The 20,363-nt window shown below is 33.2% G+C and overlaps 1 protein-coding gene across 4 annotated transcripts in view; it reads left to right on the top strand.

Moving 5' to 3' along the window:
• jbug (filamin-type immunoglobulin domains fbug) overlaps nt 1–14,729 on the top strand; it is a 112,553-nt gene extending 97,824 nt beyond the window's left edge. For all 4 annotated transcript variants that reach the window (XM_076414311.1, XM_076414312.1, XM_076414313.1 and 1 more), the window contains 14 exons: nt 2,023–2,372; nt 2,423–2,568; nt 2,845–3,344; nt 3,530–3,714; nt 5,335–5,669; nt 5,726–6,043; nt 7,190–7,348; nt 7,678–7,958; nt 8,019–8,238; nt 9,184–9,366; nt 9,423–9,625; nt 9,741–10,022; nt 10,085–10,264; nt 14,297–14,729. In XM_076414311.1, coding sequence (XP_076270426.1) covers nt 2,023–2,372; nt 2,423–2,568; nt 2,845–3,344; nt 3,530–3,714; nt 5,335–5,669; nt 5,726–6,043; nt 7,190–7,348; nt 7,678–7,958; nt 8,019–8,238; nt 9,184–9,366; nt 9,423–9,625; nt 9,741–10,022; nt 10,085–10,264; nt 14,297–14,428 — 3,474 coding nt within the window. In that variant the 3' untranslated portion in view covers nt 14,429–14,729. The remainder of the gene's footprint in view (nt 1–2,022; nt 2,373–2,422; nt 2,569–2,844; nt 3,345–3,529; nt 3,715–5,334; nt 5,670–5,725; nt 6,044–7,189; nt 7,349–7,677; nt 7,959–8,018; nt 8,239–9,183; nt 9,367–9,422; nt 9,626–9,740; nt 10,023–10,084; nt 10,265–14,296) is intronic.
• Nucleotides 14,730–20,363: the final 5,634 nt, after the last annotated feature.

The following is a 20,363-nucleotide window of genomic DNA, read 5'->3' as shown; positions in this document are numbered from 1 at the left end:
CACAAAATTTTTAAAGTAATTCGCCAAATATTGAGAAAGTTTGGTTTAGATTCTTTTATACATTCCTCACATCATCTGGATCTCCCCTTCCGCTTCTGCGGCTACTATATCTTCTGGAAATTCGTTTAGTTTTTCTTTTGTCCAAAAAATCGTTTTACCCGGCATTAAGAAAAGGTCGAAAAACTAGAGCCATTTTTGTAGATCTTTCCAAAGCTTTCGACCAAGTTTGGCATGACGGTTTAATATTCAAAGCTAAACAGCTTGGTCTACCGAATAACCTAATCTAATTCAAGTGAGGATCGGTGCCGCAGTTTCCTCTCGAAAACAAATCTCCGCAGGAGTTCCGCAAGGTACTACACCATCCCCTACCCTGTACATGGCTGATTTACCACTCTACGAATGTTTGTAGACAGCATTTTATGCAGATAAAATATCACGGCTTTCTTCATAACCGGCTACAATCCCGACGTTATTCGTGACAGGCTCAAGTCCAACTGAACCAGATAATTGCGTGGTACAAATTCTGATGCAGATAAACCCGATCAGAACTCAAGCTATTCTGTTCCACCGCAAGAAGGAGTTCCTCGCCTACCGCCTCCTAAATGATAAAGTTCCTATCCTCTGGCTCCAGGAGGTATCATACCTCTATCTCCAGTTCGACCGTAGGTTTTAATAATCAGCCCAAATCCAGCACGCTATCTGCAAAGGTAATAGCATGTACAGTCTACCCTTCCCACTCATCTTCAGAAAAAGTAAATTTCCAATCCCCCAGAAAGCGACTCTATTTAAAATACTAGTCCGTCTGGTCTGCCACTACGGAGCACAGGTGAGATCCAATCCAAAAAAGTTCTCCCGTTACTCAGTGCCCCATAGTTTATCAGGAAGTCAGTGTGAGGTTCTCTCTAAGCGCCTTAGAACACGATGACATTTTGATTAAATCCCTACCCATCCACAAATCTCCAGTAGTTAACCAACTACGACAATCCCAGTCGTAAACCAGGATCTCTGTCGCTCGCAAAACACTCCACTATCCCGAACCTAAAGCGACATCAGCAAAAGACCATTTGGTTCTAGCTGGTCATTTTAGAACAAGAAAAAAAATCGTTAAAAAATTATCGATCGGTGTTTGAAATTTATATGTATAATTTCATTATAACACATATATAAATTGGAATGTATGAATCAATATTATAATGATGATATAATGTATCCAATAATAAATCTATTATAATCTAAGATATAATAAGTACTTATATCATCGTGTATTTCAAATGTGTAGCCACAGAGGTATAAATCATTTATATGTTTGACAATTAAATTAATAGGTTAAACATATACTTTCTTATAGTTATCCAAATATGTGGAAGAGTGATTATCTTCTCAAAAGCCCTAAGTTGTTTCTTAAAAGAAAGTGGAAGATATTTCTTTCCATTGCTCGATACCTAACCAATCTAGTTTTTAATGTTAAAAAATTAACATCAGTTTAAAAATATTTTAAAGTCTCCTTTTACCAACTATGAGTTTATCTGGACTGGATCTACAGTTTAACATGGGCTCCGAACCTCGGTCCTCAGCATTAAGCCCACCGACTGGCGAGTGACCAACAATTTTTCTTGTCAGATTTTAATGTCTTGCCTAGGACAATCACAAATTTTAAACAATCACAAACATAAATTTGCAACCATGCCCCAGCAGGATTCGAACCCGCGGTTATCGCAACAGTAGGAGGACCGTCTTATTGCCTTTACCACTGCGCCACCAAGCCGGCTAATATTACTTTTGTTAATAAAATTCTCTGAAATCCCATATTGTTAGGTCTTTGGATGTCCATTAATAGTATCAGTGGGTGCAAGTGGTGCAGGACCTAGCGTTACATTGCCGGGTCCTGGACCAGTATACAGGCCTAGTACACTGCTGATAAATGACCCAAAAATAATTTCATTATAACACTCATATAAATTTGAATGTATGAAATAATATTGTTATGATGATATAATGTATCCAATAATAAATCTATTTTAGGTTAACCCTCAAACTGGTACCACCGGCAAATTTGAGATATCTTTCACGCCATTAGATGTCGGCGATCACAGCGTTGAAGTGAGACTTTCTAGTGGGCATATCGAAGGTAGCCCGTTCCTAGTCAAGGCCTACGATGCCAGTCGAGTAACTGTTACGGACATTACCGATGGCGTTGTCGGCAAACCCGTATCCTTCAGCATTAACGCTTCACAAGCCGGCGCGGGGAACCTGGAGATCATCGTTGCGGTTGGAGGTCGAAACGTTCCGAATTTTGTACAGAGCGAAGGCAACGCCAGGTTCAAGGTCAATTTTAAGCCCATTGAAGCTGCCACCCACACCCTCAGCGTTAGGTATTGATATTCTATCACTATATAGTATGAGGTTGATTGTGAATTTTTAGATTTAACGGTCAACCGGTACCAGGATCACCTTTTAACTGTAAAGTTAGTCCTGGTAATATACAACCTAGGGTACCCGTTTCTGGATCTGGTATTGAATTGGCTTCTGTAGATGCTCCAGCTGAAATAAAGATAGAAGGAGTAACAGGTACAACAACCGGCAATAACTTAATACACTTTGCGATATATCCTTTATTTTCAGTATTTTAAGACTATTCTATAATTAAGTAATATGGAAATAGCCTTTTTTTTCTTTTTGTTAGTATATTATGAGTATACCTCAAAACAAACTATTCAAGAAAAAAAAAGGTGCTCTAATACGGTTTCTAAGTATGTTTTTAGTATGATATTCTAATATAAACCCGTTAAACTTTTACAGTGCAATATATAATTTCTTTTATTTAAATTATGTTATATATTCTAGGTGGAGAACCTCAAGTGATCGTAACAGCACCAACAGGGAAAATACTCCCTGTTAAACTATCTTCAATAGCGGACGTATACACTGCCCATTTCGTGCCAGAAATGGTGGGTCGTCATTCAGTTGCCATCCTTATAAACGACCAACATGTTATCGGATCTCCATTTAGTTGCAACGTATATGACGTAAATAAAGTCCTTGTTACTGGTCTTCCTGGAAAAAAGAACGACATAGCAAAGGCGATGAGTGAAATGAGTCTTCGAGATATTGGACCTGCCGAAGTTGGAAAACCTGTCACGTTTAGTGTTGACGCGGCTCAAGCAGGGGAAGGCACCTTAGAACTTGTCGTATCCACCCAACATACTACCATCAAGGCAGAAGTAGTTGCCTGTGCCAGAGGATTGTACGACGTTACTTTTGTTCCTCTTACAGCGGAAGATCACTTTGTTAACATCACATTTAACGATATTGCTGTTGTTGGAAGTCCATTTCATTGTTCAGTGGTACGTTTCTCATATATTATTTTTTGTTAAGCTTATTAAATAACAAATTATCTATAGTACAATGAAGCATTTTATATTATTTTAACTTTAATACCGAGAACAGTAGATTTATACTTCTTATAAATTTTATTCATGTAAAGTTAAGATCAGTTATGTAATTTGAGAATATATGATGTACTTTTTAGGTTGAAGCCACTCAATACTTTCAAATTGGTTCAACATGCTATATGGATCTTCCAACTGAGAATCACAAATTGGAGATCAAAGATCCCAATAATCACAATGTAAAATATGTCGTGAAGGATTATAAAGCTCAGTTTATTTTAACTCAGACTGGTACCTATCGGGTACATACTTACAAGAGCCATGAGTAAGTACTAATCTGCTTCTTTAACTTCATATATTAGGTGCTTACATATATTTTGTTCAGCGTGCAGTATATAAACAACTGTTAAATTCCATGGTTTTGACATATCGCTAGATAAAATAATATTTTTCCATTTAGTATTATTGTGTTATTAAGTTTATATGATAATATGTAGAAACGCTAATAAATGAAATGCTCAAAAATGCGTTTGCGATATTCATTTATTTTGTTTGATTTGAAGAAATCTACTTCAGCATCAAACACCTTTAGAAACTGTTGGTGATGCTGCACCATCTTATACCAATTGTCATTTTCGGTTTCAACGATGTAAAAATGGTGCTTTTGATGTCGTGTCTCAGTATAAAAAAAGTCGGAGAACAATGAGTTGCAAGAGTTTTATAGAGCGTTCAGAGAATCCCAGGCATTTCAATTTCAAACAATCGAAATTATATAAGAATAGCAAAAATGGTCACTACATGTACAGACTGAAAATATAATTTTAAACCGTTTCAAGGTGACAGTTTCATTGTTTTCAGTCAAAAAGTGAGAGTTTTATGTGGCATATTATAATTGGCCACGAAAAATGGATCTGTTACAACAATTGCAAGTGGAAAAATGGAGGGCTTACTATTCCAGAGAGACATCCACCTCGAAACTGAAGCAGAATATTCCTGTTCATACTGCTGATGTCTACCGATATGAATTTGAACGATATATTGTCATAAAATGGACGCAAAGTTATTTTTTGCATGATAACGCTCGGTCATACGTTGCAACGATTGTTAAGGATAAACTGTTGCAACTCGAATGAAAAGTTCTACTGCACTGCTGTATAATCACCAGGCATAACGCTTTCTTATTACAACCTCTTCAGATTGTACTGCTGCTACAGTACTGCTTCACTGGTATACGTTTTCTAAATAGTGAAGAAGTGCGAAAATTCATCGATGATGATAGATCGCTGCCAAACCAACATAGTTCTTTTTAGTCAGTCAGTCATGTCAATAAATATTTCTCAATAAATGCGTTTTCTCAATAAAATAAAAAAATTATTAGAGTAAATGATAATTTAGAGACTCTTAATTAAATTATTTTTGACGGATTTCATTATTAAAATTTTTATGAACTATTTGTATTAAGAAGTATTATTCGAAAATATCACTATTTTCTGGTATTTCTATCTTTTTGCCTTAGCCGTGTATCTATCGGAACAATTTCTCTCAACAACAGGCAAAATTCTCTATTCTCTATACATATTCTGAAATCCGTAACGTACAGAATATTTTGATAGGGCATTTATTTTTTATCCAGTGTATTGATACAGCGCATCGAATTTTTCAATATCTTTCAGCTTTATTTTATTTCATTTCTATAATATCTTACTCCTATAATATATATGTCCATCCTTTGAAACTCTAGCAACTGCATTTTAAGTTGGAAGTTGTCTTATCAACATTCAGTAAATTAACCTATAATAAGGCGTTTGTCATTGATTTTTATTAAGTAATATTTTCACTTCGTCGAAATCTCTTGCCTGGCTAGGTTATTTTGTCCATATCGAAATTATTACTTCTTATATCTTTTTCTCTAAATCATTTCTATTATTTTACGAATTTATTTCAGGCTTTCGTCTACTAGAACTATGCATGTATTTGATACGACCAAAATCGACGTAGTTAATGTACCAGAAGGCGTTTGCCATCGACCCGCCGTCATCGGCATCAACATGAACAAGGTGGGCCCAGGAAAACTTACTGCTTTGGTTCGAGTGGCGAATAGGGATGTCGCTCACAGCGTAAGACAGAGCCCCATCAATGCTAACATGTGGGAGGTGGTATTCCATCCTATTATAGCAGCACCACATCGCGTTACTCTTTACTACAATAACGTACCTAAATTTGGTGTCTTAGAAGTCCCGGTGAAGAGTCCAGGACAGGAGCCATGGGCTGGTGGTTTAGGTATGTTAAAGATGAACGGGATTCTTTCAAATATCACTTGATAATTCTTGTTTTAGGTCTTTATCAAGCTAAAATTGGTAAAGTCACCTCTTTCCATATTGATACGTTGGGTAGATCAGCGCGAGAGTTTGACGTTGTCGTCAGTGGACCAACGGGATCGGCAGTGCCTGTCAGATGTTATCAAACCAAAACCGGAAAGCTACAGGCGGAGTTTACTGCACGTGATATTGGTGCCCATAAGGTGGAAGTACTCCATCAAGCTAAACCTGTCAACGGTAGTCCATTCACGTGTCAATCATGCGATCCAGATGCCGTTAGAATCGTTGATATACCCACATCACAGGGCAATGTTGGAGAAAAAATTATTTTCAATGGTAAGCATAAACATATAACCAACATAGATCATATTGAGTTTATGAAACAATTACGCGACGAGATACTGAACAAATACCATTTTTGTGTTCTTTGGAAGTGTTTCAAAAATGTTCTTCAGGGAATAATCTGAAAAAATGTTGATGTTCATTGGTATAGGTTTGGATTAGTGATAGAATAGCACATTTAAACCATTTTATTTCAAAAATAAGAGGCGATAACTTGTTGGATCATCCGATACTTTTCAACAATGTTCTCATTTGTTTATAATATGAATAATTGCGTGCGATTAAATTACCTACAATATACCAGACGCACGATGTGATATCTTTCTCTTAAGAAAACGATCAGAATGCTCTACGTGGTCGAGGCTCGCTTTAGGTGGCTTATATTTGTAACAAAATTATTTGTGAGTATTGGTAGTGTCTTCGCCTGCTAGTTCGTTTTCCCATTTTCACAACAGTTCAAAGCTGAGCAAAAGAGCCTAAGCTAATTTGAATAATTTTCGAACGATTGGCGATCCAATGCCTAAAAGAGATCCAAAGTCTAAGAGACCTGAAAATATCACTCTACGAATATGTTTGAATCCTGTGAACTTCAAACTCACGTCATTTTATAATAATCGAATATTTTAGATATAATTACACAGCTTTGATAGATCTATTAGACATCTCATTTATATAGAAATTATTTATAAATTAAAAGTGAAATTTGAACTGATTTTTTATTACACTTTTATTTTGCAGTTCATGCATTAATAAAATGTTTTTTTTTAATCAATACAGATTAATTTTAGTTTTCTAAATAATTTTTTTAAAATATTATTATATGAATTATTTATATTATTTTCTGTTATAATCACATTGTATATTATTTTTTATAACTGGCAAAACAACGTCTTTATAGTTGCTTAATACTTTACAATTACTTTATATTTCTTCAATACCTCACCAAAGGATAAAGTTACTTTGGCAATATTTTCTTAAGCTAAACTTGAATTAATATGTTTCCTACGATATTTTATTAAAATTATTCATTTTTCGATTTTGCACATACAGGTGTTATTGTATGTGTGATTTTATATTCAATATAAAAAACAATAATATATTTAACCTAATTTAATAATGATTTGTTACTTATCTGTGTAGTGTTAACCAAGAATGCAGGTGTTGCTGATTTGGAAATTCAAGCTACCAATCCGATTGGACAAACTTTGGCCGTACAAGAAACCAGTCTAGGGGAGAATTTGATACAAATCAGTTTTGTTCCTAATTCTGCTGGTCTCTTCCAAGTAGCAGTATCATACGGTAATTAATTATTTTAATAACATTATTGATTAAAATGGGACGGAGAAATAGTAATTTCTTTTTTCCCATTTTCTTAAAGCGAATTTATTTGTATACACACATACATAACCATATCATTATTACGCGACTTTTTTCAATACAGTATCAAATATGTCACTATGCACTCTTAGCTTTCAAATGCACTATTGCTTCATTGAATAAGTAGTAATAGGGCTATGTGACCTTAAAACTATCTATTAGGATAAACCGAAATATTTTCCCCCAATATTATACATACATTTTAGTTACAAGGATAGTCAGCAGTGTAATTTTGTATTAAATTATTTTAGGTGGAGTGCCCGTAAAAGGATCACCTTTAGCACTTGGGGTAGGCCCAGTAGGTCCCACGCCACCGCCCAGAGCAGTTGGTAAAGGACTAGAGAGCGCTATAGTCGGCGAGAGATCAACCTTCACCGTCAGCAGCGTTATCCAGCCCCGAGTTCAGGTCGAAGCTGCGGAGGGTAACATCGAAGTCCACATCCAGAATCCCAAAGCCGGAGAATATGTTGTTTCTTATATACCCAAATGGGTTGGTACTTATGACATCATCATTGGAATTGGTCCTAACGATGTAAGAATACAGTCGTTAAATTTGTTTGCGATTAAAATATTAATCAAGAATCATTTACAGTTGCCAGGTTCACCGTTTAGACCGAATGTTGTGGATCCAGAGGCGGTGCGTTTGATTGGAGGTTGGAGCCAGTATCTGGATGATTCGGGAAGACTTAAATTGCCGGCTAAGTTGGCTTTCGACGTCTCCAACGGTGGCCCAGGTACTCTCGAATGTAAAGTTGCAGGAAGAAAAGTTAATCCTGAGAAAATGGGTTCGAGGATTAGATTTGATCTGTCGGGTAAGTACAGTGAATTTTATTTATGTTGACTTGACTTTAAACATATTTTTATCAAAAAGTATCTCAATGATATTACTAAAATTTCAATCTGAACAAATAATTGTTCAATGAGTAACATAGTTTTATCTTACATTAGATATGCTTACAATTCATGTGCTATACTTTCTTGTTTTAGCTTGAACTGTTGTGCAGTAGTACTTTATCGTACATTGGCAGAGTAGAATATCTTGCAAATAGTTAATACATTTTTCTGAATTCAATATACATTTTTTTTTATTCACATAAGCTTTCTAGCATAGCTTCATATCTAATTTTATTCCCAAATATGTTGGTGTATTAGTATATAATACTTTTATATTATTTATTCTGCCAGGGATGCGTTGATTTATCTTTTTAGGTGTCTTCATGCTTAACTCTAAAAGCTCTATCTGAAACATAAGAGTTGCGAGCTGTTTAGGTAAGAGAGCAGGGACAGGCTCCTCGTTCCTTTTAAGGATTAAAAACTGCATTTTTATTGTAAATATGGTACTTTTAAGCTCTTAAGAAAACATTTAGTTAATGTATTCATTAAAATACAATCAAAAGGCAATAAGCCATAAAAATATCCTATTTATATGTGTTGAACAACTTTCATTTATTATATCAAAAAAACTATAACTGATAAAAAATATTCTTTATCATATTCAATTTTCTTTAACCATACTTAATAAGATCTGACGAGTCTTGTTTTTCGTTGGGTGGTGTAATCAGAATGTTAAAACTGCTTTCACTGGTTGTAAATTAATAATGCATCCGCCATATTGTCATGAACAGACGTTGTTAATCTGCGCTGAAAAGGGCGGAAATGAATGCAATTTTATTTTTAAAAAATGTAAAAAAAGTATTGGTCTTGATAAGTTATATGACACTTTTAAAAGAAATCATTTTAAAATACATAATTTTCAGGCGAGGGTCTTAACTCTGGTGAACACGAATTTGAAATTAAATTTGCTAACATCCCACTGCCTGAAGCGCCAGAATGCGTTGTCTCTCTTGGAGACCAAGTGGTCTTAACAGGTAGAGGCTTAGCTGAAGCTAAGTGTTGTGAAGCTGCTGTTTTTACTATTGATGGATCTAAAGCAAGTTCTGGTAATATTTAACCGTCCAATATGTACTGGCTGTTTATTACAATTAATTGTTTTTAGGTAATCCTGAAGTTACACTACATGCCGCCGATTCTAATATTCCAGTTCCGGTGATGATCAGTCTGGCTGGTGAGAAGATATGGAGAGCGTCATATACGATAACAACGCCAGGGAACTATTTATTATCCGTTTTATGGGCAGGACGGCCTGTTAAAGGCTGCCCTTTGATGGTAGAAGCAAAGGGTGGAGCTGATGCTTCCAAGGTTAGTAATTTTATTTGCAATTTATATTAAACAATAACAGCTGCGGATGAATTATTATATAATTTGATTGTTTTATCAACATGGCATATAGAATAATTATATTTTATAATTTTAGGTATTATGTTCTGGCGAAGGTCTTCGCCAAGGTGTAGTAGGCAAGGAAATACGTTCTTGGATTGATACCAGGCGAGCAGGACCTGGCGAGTTAACAGCTCATTGCGCAGGGCCAAGGAAAGTAGCTTACTGCGAGCTATACGATCACGGTGATGCCACTTTTACTCTTAACGTCAAACCACAGGAACCTGGGCGACATCAGCTAACCATAAAATATGCCGGGCAACATGTACAAGGTTCGCCGTTTATACTGAAGGTGGCCGGTGCACCTGATGCCAGCAAGGTCCGTTATCTCGACGAAATGAGAGAGTGCCATTGGTTAAATTGCTGATTTTTTAATTTTAGGTAAGAGTTTACGGGCCTGGAATCGAGCATGGGGTTCTGGCAACGTTCCAATCCAGATTCATTTGTGACACACGAGGCGCTGGAGCTGGTCAATTAACTGTTAGAGTTAGAGGTCCGAAAGGTGCTTTCAGGGTAGAAATGCAAAGAGAAAGTCAAAAGGATAGAACAATTTTATGCAAGGTATGTATATGTGTAGTCTATCCAAAGAAGTTGTGTTGAAGTATGTTGCCGTATCAACATAAGTTTTAGTTCAGTTTGGCTTTGACTTACAACAAAATCCTAATCTAAATAAAATAATTAAATAAAAATACTGTTATTAATTATAATTTATTTTAACATTAGGGTAGATCTAATGCATTATATTATCGAAGGACTTAAAATTACAATTAAGTATATAGTTATAGTAGTTTGTAGGTTAGGGTTGAGTTTGATTATATTTACATTGAATTCTTTTCCATGCCACCTATGAGTTAGGCTTCTAGGGGCCTTTTTTATATAGTTGTATCCCCTGGAGGCCCAATTCACCTAGTTAACAATTGTGTATCCAAGTAATATATTTTACTTTCATTAGAGATCTTAACCTATTTACCTTTTACGCATATTTCTTGTGTCCTTCGGTACAGTGCTTCCTTGTAAAGATATTCTGATATCAGTGTTTTTCTCCTTAGTATGTTCTGTTAATACCTGTATACATATTTCTTAATAAATATAGATTTAATCACTGCATTCTCCTTAATGCATTGGCCATATCTGCAAATTAGTTACTATTCTTTCTCTCCTGACACGTTTTAACCAAATGCTCATGTATATTCTGAACAATTACATACATATCTGTGGACATACATCTTTTACTACAGTTATGATATATTATTTATACCTTTAGTTGTTTCCGCTCTCATCACCCTGTCTTAGAAATTGGCAGCATTGAATCATATCATATTCAGAAAGTTTAATTAAAGTATATAACTAAGCTGTTAATTTCCAATCTATCCAACATTTGTTCACAATTCCATCATTTGTCAATTTCTTCTTCAATGTGTCTGATCGTGTTCATCCAAACCGAAGGTGTTATTAACCACTCCTGTTTCCAGCATAAAGTACAATATATATGCAATGATTTATTAATAAATTTTATGACTAATAAAACTTAATTAATTGTTATACCAACGTTTATATTCTCCGTCAACTTTTGTAGACATAATACTATTTCTACTTTCATCTTGCTATTGGTGACCATTCGGTATATTGGTCTCATTCTGAAATATCCACGTCTCATCTAAATACATATATTTAAATAATACATCCTCCTTCATTATATTATACGGTTTTAAAAATTGAATTCTTTTAAAAACAATATCCGGAAGTTCCACTAGACCTAGAGAAATAGAGAAGTTAATATTTAACAGTAAAAATGTTTACGTCTCTAACAAATTTTACTGACAAAAAGGGCCTCCATTATCTCGTTCCTGTTTAAAGTAAATGATCAGAGACGCAATGTGTTCTCTCTGGCTTCGGAATTTTCAATCAGAGTAATAATAAGCAGTGATTTGGAATGTATCAAAACAAGAAAAGCACTAAAACAGCCTTTGCCAGTTTACCACTATTGTTTTGAAGAATTTTGCATATGCTTGAGAATCGAACGAATTTGACAGACTAATTCGTTTACACTTTTTAACTTATCAGAGAACATTTTCTTCTAGAATAAAATAAGAAGAAAAATATTCTGATTATAAAAAGAATTTTCAAATTGCGACAGGCAATAAATTAAACCTCTTGATGAGGTATGTTCAAAACTTCTTTGGATAAACTATAAATTTAATTATTGATATATATTTGAACACAAAATGTAAACAGATATAGTACGTATATCCTTGAAGTTTCTATATTTTACTAATTTCTCCTATAATAAGTACGAGGTTTAAGTGACGACTATTAAGAATTTTTAATTATGTAAAACAAAAGGTTGTATATTAACCACATTTTTATACATATCCATATAGGTTTAGTATGAAATAGGTCATAGAATGTTCTTCAAAATATCAAAAAAAGAACTCATAATATTTCATTAATAATTGTGATGTCGACTAATTTCGAAAAGCTAATCTAAAATGTCCTATAATGTACTTACAATTTCTATCGATTTCGGTTTGATATGATTGGTTGGTTAGACGAGAGAGGTGTAAAATCGCTTGTTTTGCGTTTTATTACCAATTCCACGTGTGGCTACCAATCCTAAGGTGTGTTTTTACTTCTTTGTGGCACTCAACTTACTTTGAAAATATTTAGTCTAGTAAAGTTAACAAGAACATTAGGAAATCTAACGTATTGTTCTAAAAAAAACTTATTTGAAAGTTTTAGAAACGGTTTTGTTTCAGTTTTGTTTAAACTCACCTCAAATATGAACAACACCAAAAAGAAAGCACGCTATATTTTTTATAAGAATTATAAGAAAATTCAAATCACATGGCCGAAATGCGAATAAGATTCTATCCAGGAACAACGAGTGAGTGAGTGAGTTAAACCAAAATTCCCGAATTCTCATCTGTGAATCTCTAATAAATTACCACAAAATTGATCCATTTCTGAAGCGGATAGTCAGTGATGATGACAAGTAGATCATTAACGACAACTTCAAGTGAAAACGGTCATGTTTGAAGCGTGATGAGCGCAAATGGAACTTGTATTTTGAAAGAAGTGACTATCTTCCACCACTAGGATCGAAATTGTGTTCCATCTATATAACCAGGTCACACATATCGACAGGGATTAACCTGCAGCTCTAGGAGCTTGATTGCATCCGTCTTATAGACCATACGTGGCACTTAGTGATCACTACCTGCCCTTGTCCATAGCGAACTATTTTACTAGTTAAAAATTTATCTGATAAGATGCTTGAGAAAATAGATTGTTCCAGAAAACAGAGCTTCTATGGAGAAGATGGTTTATTTACGCTTTTACGAGGTGAGGGCGTTACTTAGGTGAGACATTCTGGCGGTGGAGAGGTTGACCTGAAACTCACTTAATTTTCTTTCCGAAAACAACTTGGGTTACGGGTTAAAGTATTTTTTGCCAAAACTGACACAATAATATTTAGTGCCAAATAGCACAGTAGCCCTCCAATGATGGTTTAGTGTGGATACATTTTGGTTTGGTATATATATAATAAATATTCTTTTATTACTTTTAGTAATTTCCATTTAAGTAATTAATTTTTATTTAATTATTGGTTTAGTTTATCAGAGCCATTCTAAACTGCGATCTACGGATTCTTAAGTCTTCTAATACTACCACATGGACTGAAAAGTCCCGGGCCTAACACATATGGCGCTAGTTAGTACTAACCTTCAAAAGGAAGCTGTTAAAAGTTTATGATTTCATGATATTCATCATATTTGTGTGTTGTTTTAAATAAAATATAATAAATCAAATGGTTTTTTGAAATGAATCCAACTAATTTACACTAAAAATCAAAATTTTGCAAAAGTATTAGTGGTTTGAGTGGAAGGTGGTGAGTCTAGAATCTCACTAAACCATCAGGAAGATGGGGGACAGAAAGATTCTCAAAAACACATCACATAATTAATAGATGATCCTTAACAAGAATAGACAGGTGACAAGAAAACTAAAATGGTACATATTTATTTTTTATATATATATATATATATTTTAAAGTCTCCTTTTACCAATTATGGGTTTATCTAAACTGGACCTACAGTTTAACGTGGGCTCCGAACCACGGTCCTCAGCATTAAAGCCTACCGACTGGCGAGTGATCAACTTCAAATCATCCCAGAAGACATCCGGTCTTACCCAGCCTGGTTACTGGCGTGACTGGGATCATTTTCTTTGTCGGATTTTACACTCTTGTCTAGAACATTCACAAATATTAAACAATCACAAACATAAATTTACGACCATGCCCCAGCAGGATTCGAACCCGCGGCTATCGCAACAGTAGGAGGACTGTTCCATCGCCTGCGCACTTTTACCACTGCGCCACCAAGTCGGCAGGTACTATTTCGCTTAAATCGGAAAAGTGTGTTGTCGATGTCGTGCAGAAATAATAAATTTCTTCTTACTCCTATTACCTAATATTTACACCTATCAATAGCTTAATGCAAAGCCTAGACTTTAGTCATCAGTTTCGTTTAGAATTTTTAATTTGTAAGAATTTGTAATATTTTGATTATTTATCTCTGTTTCTTGTTTTAGTATGACCCAACCGAACCTGGTGATTATCGAGTTGAAGTCAAATGGGCGGGAGAACTAGTACCGGGATCGCCCTTCCACGTTATGATATTCGACACCCAAGAGGAGCTTAGAAGATATGTCGCTTCTTTATAAAAAGAAAACCTGAAACGAAATTATCCCTGTTTGGATATTTGTATTATGTAATGAAAAAGTACAATCAAAACGAATTAAATTATAGTGAAACGAAAAAGTTTTAAAGTTTAAAAAAATCTTTCCGATATTACTGTACAAGTAGAATCGTCTTTTTTCTATTCTTTCCCTTTATTATTGCCGCCAATTTTATAATTTATTAATTATTTTATCATGTTAGTGTGTAAACGAACGTAACAATTTATAATACGTTTATTATGTTAATTAAAAGAATGTTTAATAAAATTGTTATTATTTTAACAAATAATTGTTTTCTTTTTTAAATTTTAAATTGGTTTGACATATCCTTTACTGTATAAATACCAAAAATATGTCTAAATTTATTCTTTAAGTGCATTTTAAGCATAGAAAGTGTCGGATTTCAATCAAATACTTTTACAAATTTACTAAACAATTGTATTGATATAATGGCATCAATCGTTATATCAGGTTTTTAAACATAAGGCCAACTTTTAAGATACATTGCCATATTAACTGAGCTATATAACATGCTGTCGCTATCTCATCTGGAAAGTAAAACATGTAGATATGACAACCTGATATGTAGAATTGTGCTAAAATTATTTGTGAGTATCGCTTGTATCTTAGTTCTCCAGTTTGGCTTTGATGATTTTTTGAATTCCATTGTCTTTACCCAAATTTGCGTTATATATTTTATACGGAATATTTTTCGTGACCCAATAAGCAACACTCCATGTCTGAGCAACTGTGCTAATACAGTCCATCTTTAGTGGCCATACACTGTGAACTGCAACCTTCTACTCAAACTCCAGTAGGTTAGGTTAGTTCACAGCAACTTCAGACCACCTTTGGTATCCTTACACTCTGAACTGTAATGGACTAGGGGTGTTTTTCAAAGTAGATATCTTTTACAATTTTAATAGTTCATAGCTAGGGGAATAAACTAGGGTTCTTTTAGCCGAATACCACTAAATTGGCCAAGGGCAGCTTGGAGTAACTGCGGGACTACTGCCAATTCAGTATCAACCTGTTTTCTTTTTTTGATAAGTAAAATAATGCTACCTAATTGAATGAATTTTAAAAAGGACGGTTCATGAGCTTCTCAGAATCCTATCTAAAAGGTGTAAAGTTTTAAATAAATAAATAAAACAAATGTAAATCATAGACAGATAAATTCAAACAGTTTTTTTTCAAACAACTAGGGCCATATTAGCCATATTAGGTTAAAAAATAACATGTAACACATACTGCACTATATTCTTAAATTCATAACTGCATGACACAAAAGTCCTTACTAATTCTCTCCATTCTAAACGATTATAAGTTAGATCAAAATAACTAACTTTTAAAAGTAACTCTTTTTCTTAATAGTTTTTGCAAAATCGTCAAAAAATTCATATTAAAAGTAATATTCCTCAGTTATCATCTAGGAGCACTTAAAACTTATTTCACAGTCATCATATTTTGACAATGCCTGTAGTATAAAAAATTATTAGAATAAGCTGTTATCCTTCTCTGATATTTTTAATTTTTACCTGATTACTTAAGTAAGTTTATGATCAGAATTAATTAGTGATATTTTTTAACTAACACTAATTTATAGTTTCTACTATATGCGTCTTTGCTAGCTAGTATAATTGTTAGCCATATACTCTACCCTAAGTACTCCATTAATAATAACATTTTATCAAAAAAACAGTGTGCGTCATTTTTTTTATTCAAAAAGGATACAGTACACTTGTTACAATTTATTATTCACTATATAGTAATTTTTCTGGTAATGTTTTCTAACTCTATCTGTCTGTATCCGTAATAAAACCTCCGGATAGACCCACTGTTTTTAGTGGGTCAAGCAGTTCAAAAATTTTATATTCACGCAAACTCACTTATTTTAGATTGTGAATGTCCTCATTTTTAATCCTTTAGTTTCATCAAACATAAAGCTAACTTGGTTATGGGGTACAAATATGGGGTTGCACTAAAACATCAAACCAACTAGTAGTCCAATGCAACCAAACCAAAGTTCTACTATTCATTACCAATGCTTATCACTACGTAATTAACGAAGAGCTGCACGATAACCTCGAAATCAAATGGACATACGAAGTGATCCAAGATTTAGCAATAAAACATGAAATAAGGTTGCTAAGTCAGAACAACGTGGAACAGCAGGAAATCAGAAGATTGAAGCAAACCAAACCACACAAACTTTTATAGTGCTAAGTAGTTTAATTTAGGAAGTACATTCTGATGTATTAACTCTGTATTTGCCTTGTTTGCCTATTATTGCAAGTACAACAGAGCAGTAGTAATAAATTAGTTTGTAAATTAATATTGTACTAAGCATATTTAACATAATATATAATTAATTAAACATTTTTATATAATTTCTACTACGAGACGTTCACAAAGCTACGAAGAACTTTGTTTTGATTGGTTTGGCTCATATTCATATTGGATTTTTTTGTGCAGCGTCATAGTTGCACCCTGTAGGGCCACAAAGGCTTCAAATTGTTTTTTTTTATAACAACAATTAATGGTGGTGTAATAATTCGAAACGTCGTCCAAGTAGTTCAATTTGAGCTTTTGTCTAATTAGCAAATAAAGGTAATTTATAAAATAAAAAATACCTTCTGACATTGACATATAATTAAACTGTATTACTGATTAAAATGTTTGATTAAAAACTAAGTAGTTGCATTGAAACCGTAATACTTTTTCGCATATTTATTATCAAAAATATTTACTTTCTTCAGCCTAAGCAAGTGTGACATATTAGGAACAAAATTACTCAACAGACACACTCTTTATTCCCGTTAATTACTAATTAAAAACGGAAAATAAATTCGCCCGGTGAATCTACCAAAAGCGACACTTTCTTTCTTTAATCATCATAAAAAAGTTTATAAGCACCGTCATTTGCACTGAATCAATTCGATAAACGATAAATTTGCATTAAAAAAAAAGAAACAGAGTAATTTATAAGCGTTAGTCGTTGTTATAGTAGGCGGCATAAACCTTCCACATAAGAGAAATTGCCGACCTTGTTTCATGACCTAGAAATATTAAGACACACACAAGACAAGGACGTTAAAAAGCTGAAGTACCCAAAAACGAGAATGAGATTCAACTGCGCGCACTTACCTAGATAATATACGAGGTTGGGGCAATAAATGACGGTATAAAAATATTTTCATTTGTAGAGAAAAATTTATAAATAGTGTTAGACACTGCATTTATATGTTAGATATTTGGTATTTGTAGATATGAATAGATAATAATGAGGTTAATTCCTACAAGAAATAGAAATTATTTAAAATTACTATATTTTTCTAGGATCTTGGAAAATAATGAAAATTATTATTACATATTAATTTATTATAACTGTTCTCTTGTACTTCACAACCAATACGAATACGAAGCAAATACCTGAGTATGTATTTCCCAAATTAAAGTTAAATTGTACTAACTTAAGTCAAAGTCATTAGTAACTAAAAGTATTATTAATAATTCCTCAATCTCCTAACTGCCTCTGTGTTACTCAGTAGTTGTATTGTTAGTAGTAATGCAGTAATAGTGATTTAGTAAGCTTCTTTCATATTTTATGGTGAGTTGATATCGTTTGATTTCGAGGTCATCGTGCTTCATTGATTATGTAGCGATGCGCATTGACAATTAATCGAAGAACTTTGGCAGTATTGGATTACTAGTCGGCTTGATGATACACTGTAACCCCATGTTTGCATCCTATATGTATTTATTATTGACAATGCTATAAATAGAAGTTAAAATTACAGTTTATATTTCTGGTTCCGACTAACTAAATCCCTACTCTTTATAAGGGTACATTAAATGCTTGGTTTCCTTGAACCATCGTAAATTTAGACATTTATCCGTTTTCCAGATATTTGGCAATGTTTTTGATTTCCTGTTGTGACTAGTTTCGTGATTTATTTGCCGCTTTTATGGCTTTAATTCTTAACAAACCAAAAACAATTTAACATCTTTCTCGGTACATAGTTTACAAATAAGTTTACACGTTTACTAAATTTACGTTTTAAACTAATTTATATTACTGAATCGAAAATCGTCAAATGTATTCTGCTTTTCTTTATGTCACGGAATGTAACAAAATCGCGGTTTTGATTATTATGATTTAATATATTCCCATTGTCTGAATATGTACATGAATCATAACAGATATATTATACAATTTACTGACCACATAGCATTATTCTCCATTATATCACATTAATCAAATTGTAATTTATGTCGAGTCGATATTCTCATTTTGTTTGTGATGTGTTACATCCTTTATCATGTGGTTACAATGTGTTACTCTTTTTATATTGTAGGTATCTTGTAAATTCTACAGTTTTACCATCTTTAAATGTATTTATCTACTTTATATATTGGCCCAGGTTCTTTCTTGTTATAGTTTTCAAGTCTTATGAACGCCGGCACTGTCGCCGATGTTAATTTAAAAAATCGACTTCTTTGAATTGAAGTTTGTGAAGAGTTCATTTACTTTTAATGCCACAGACATGTCCAATCATCGTAGTCAGCAATTGTGGATTTGTTTCTAAATTGTGCACTGAGTGTCACATATTTATCGAATAGCTTTATTTCTAGACTGGTTTTGTAAAGAAAGGCGCAGACACAAAAATTGACAAAATAAATATTCGGATGAGCTGGATTTTAACACTTTTTTACACCAAAATATTCATGCCGTACCCGGAAATACGTTTTCTAGAATATCAGTTGCTGTAGTTGTTAATTCATGCAGTAAGTACCGATATTCACATTTTGTTTCAGCAACTCCCAAGCCACATCATTCCAGTAAGCCTCAGTTTCTAATTTTAATTATTGCTTTACATTTCAAATTCGAAATAATTTCATAATTAAAAATTTGATATTTGAGATAAATAACAGTTATAAAACTATATGTACAAAAAATTGAGATATAGTTCCATTTGTCATACTTATTGTTACCTGTTACTTGTGTTTATAGAGATACAAGAAAATGCATTTTTAATTTACATGATTTATTTCTTGATTCCGGAAATTGATAAAATATAAAGTGCTTGATATTTAAACAACAAACATAGAAGAAACAAACACGAAATTACAAAGAAAATGTTGGTTTCGGTTAAAATTTGTTTTTCCTTATTTTAAAAAGTATTATTATGGAAATCATTTTTTCATTGATAACAAACTTTCAGTGATATAAACACATGATTTTTCGGAATAATATATGTTGAAAATACAACAGAATATGTTGAAAAACAACAGACGTTCGATAACGTAAACACACAATAATATTGCGCATAAAATTCGTAAATTCGCCAGTTAAAGTTGTACATCGTTTTTCTTCTAACTAAAAATAATCACGGCTGTTATATTTTATATAATATATAATATTTTAGTTTGTTATACATATATGCATATATCGTGTATGATTTAAATCACTCAAATCACATTCGTTAAAGTAAATATTTCGATATAATGAACGAGACTTTGTTTGAATTCGTTCATCACATTAAAGAACGTCTACTTTATCTCGATTGTTTATAAGAAATAAGTAAAACGCTGGAAAAGTAAAAATCAAAACGACCAAAAACGTATGAAAATGTAGATCACAGTGAAAACCAGAAGCTATATGTGTACAAAATTCACTTGGTAACAACTGAGCGTTTTTCAATATTTATCAACATCTTCATTTTAGATGGACTTCATTGTTACTTTAACGGACACGTAAATAAATATATCTGCTGCTGCTGGAGTGAAACGAAGATGACATTTTGATATATGGACATTATTTTTAAGAAATAAATAAAAAATAATTTCTCAAATTAATACTTTCTTCTAATCAAGTCACTAGAGCCACGCCAACAAAACTGCATATATAGTAAATCAG

The sequence above is a fragment of the Rhynchophorus ferrugineus genome, unplaced genomic scaffold (genome assembly GCF_030347505.1).
Source record: "Rhynchophorus ferrugineus isolate W39M unplaced genomic scaffold, kcgeb_rfMv2 rfM9, whole genome shotgun sequence".
NCBI classification, from domain to species: domain Eukaryota; kingdom Metazoa; phylum Arthropoda; class Insecta; order Coleoptera; family Curculionidae; genus Rhynchophorus; species Rhynchophorus ferrugineus.
The sequence above is the reverse complement of the archived record's forward strand: the minus strand, read 5'-3'. Positions and strand labels throughout refer to the sequence as shown.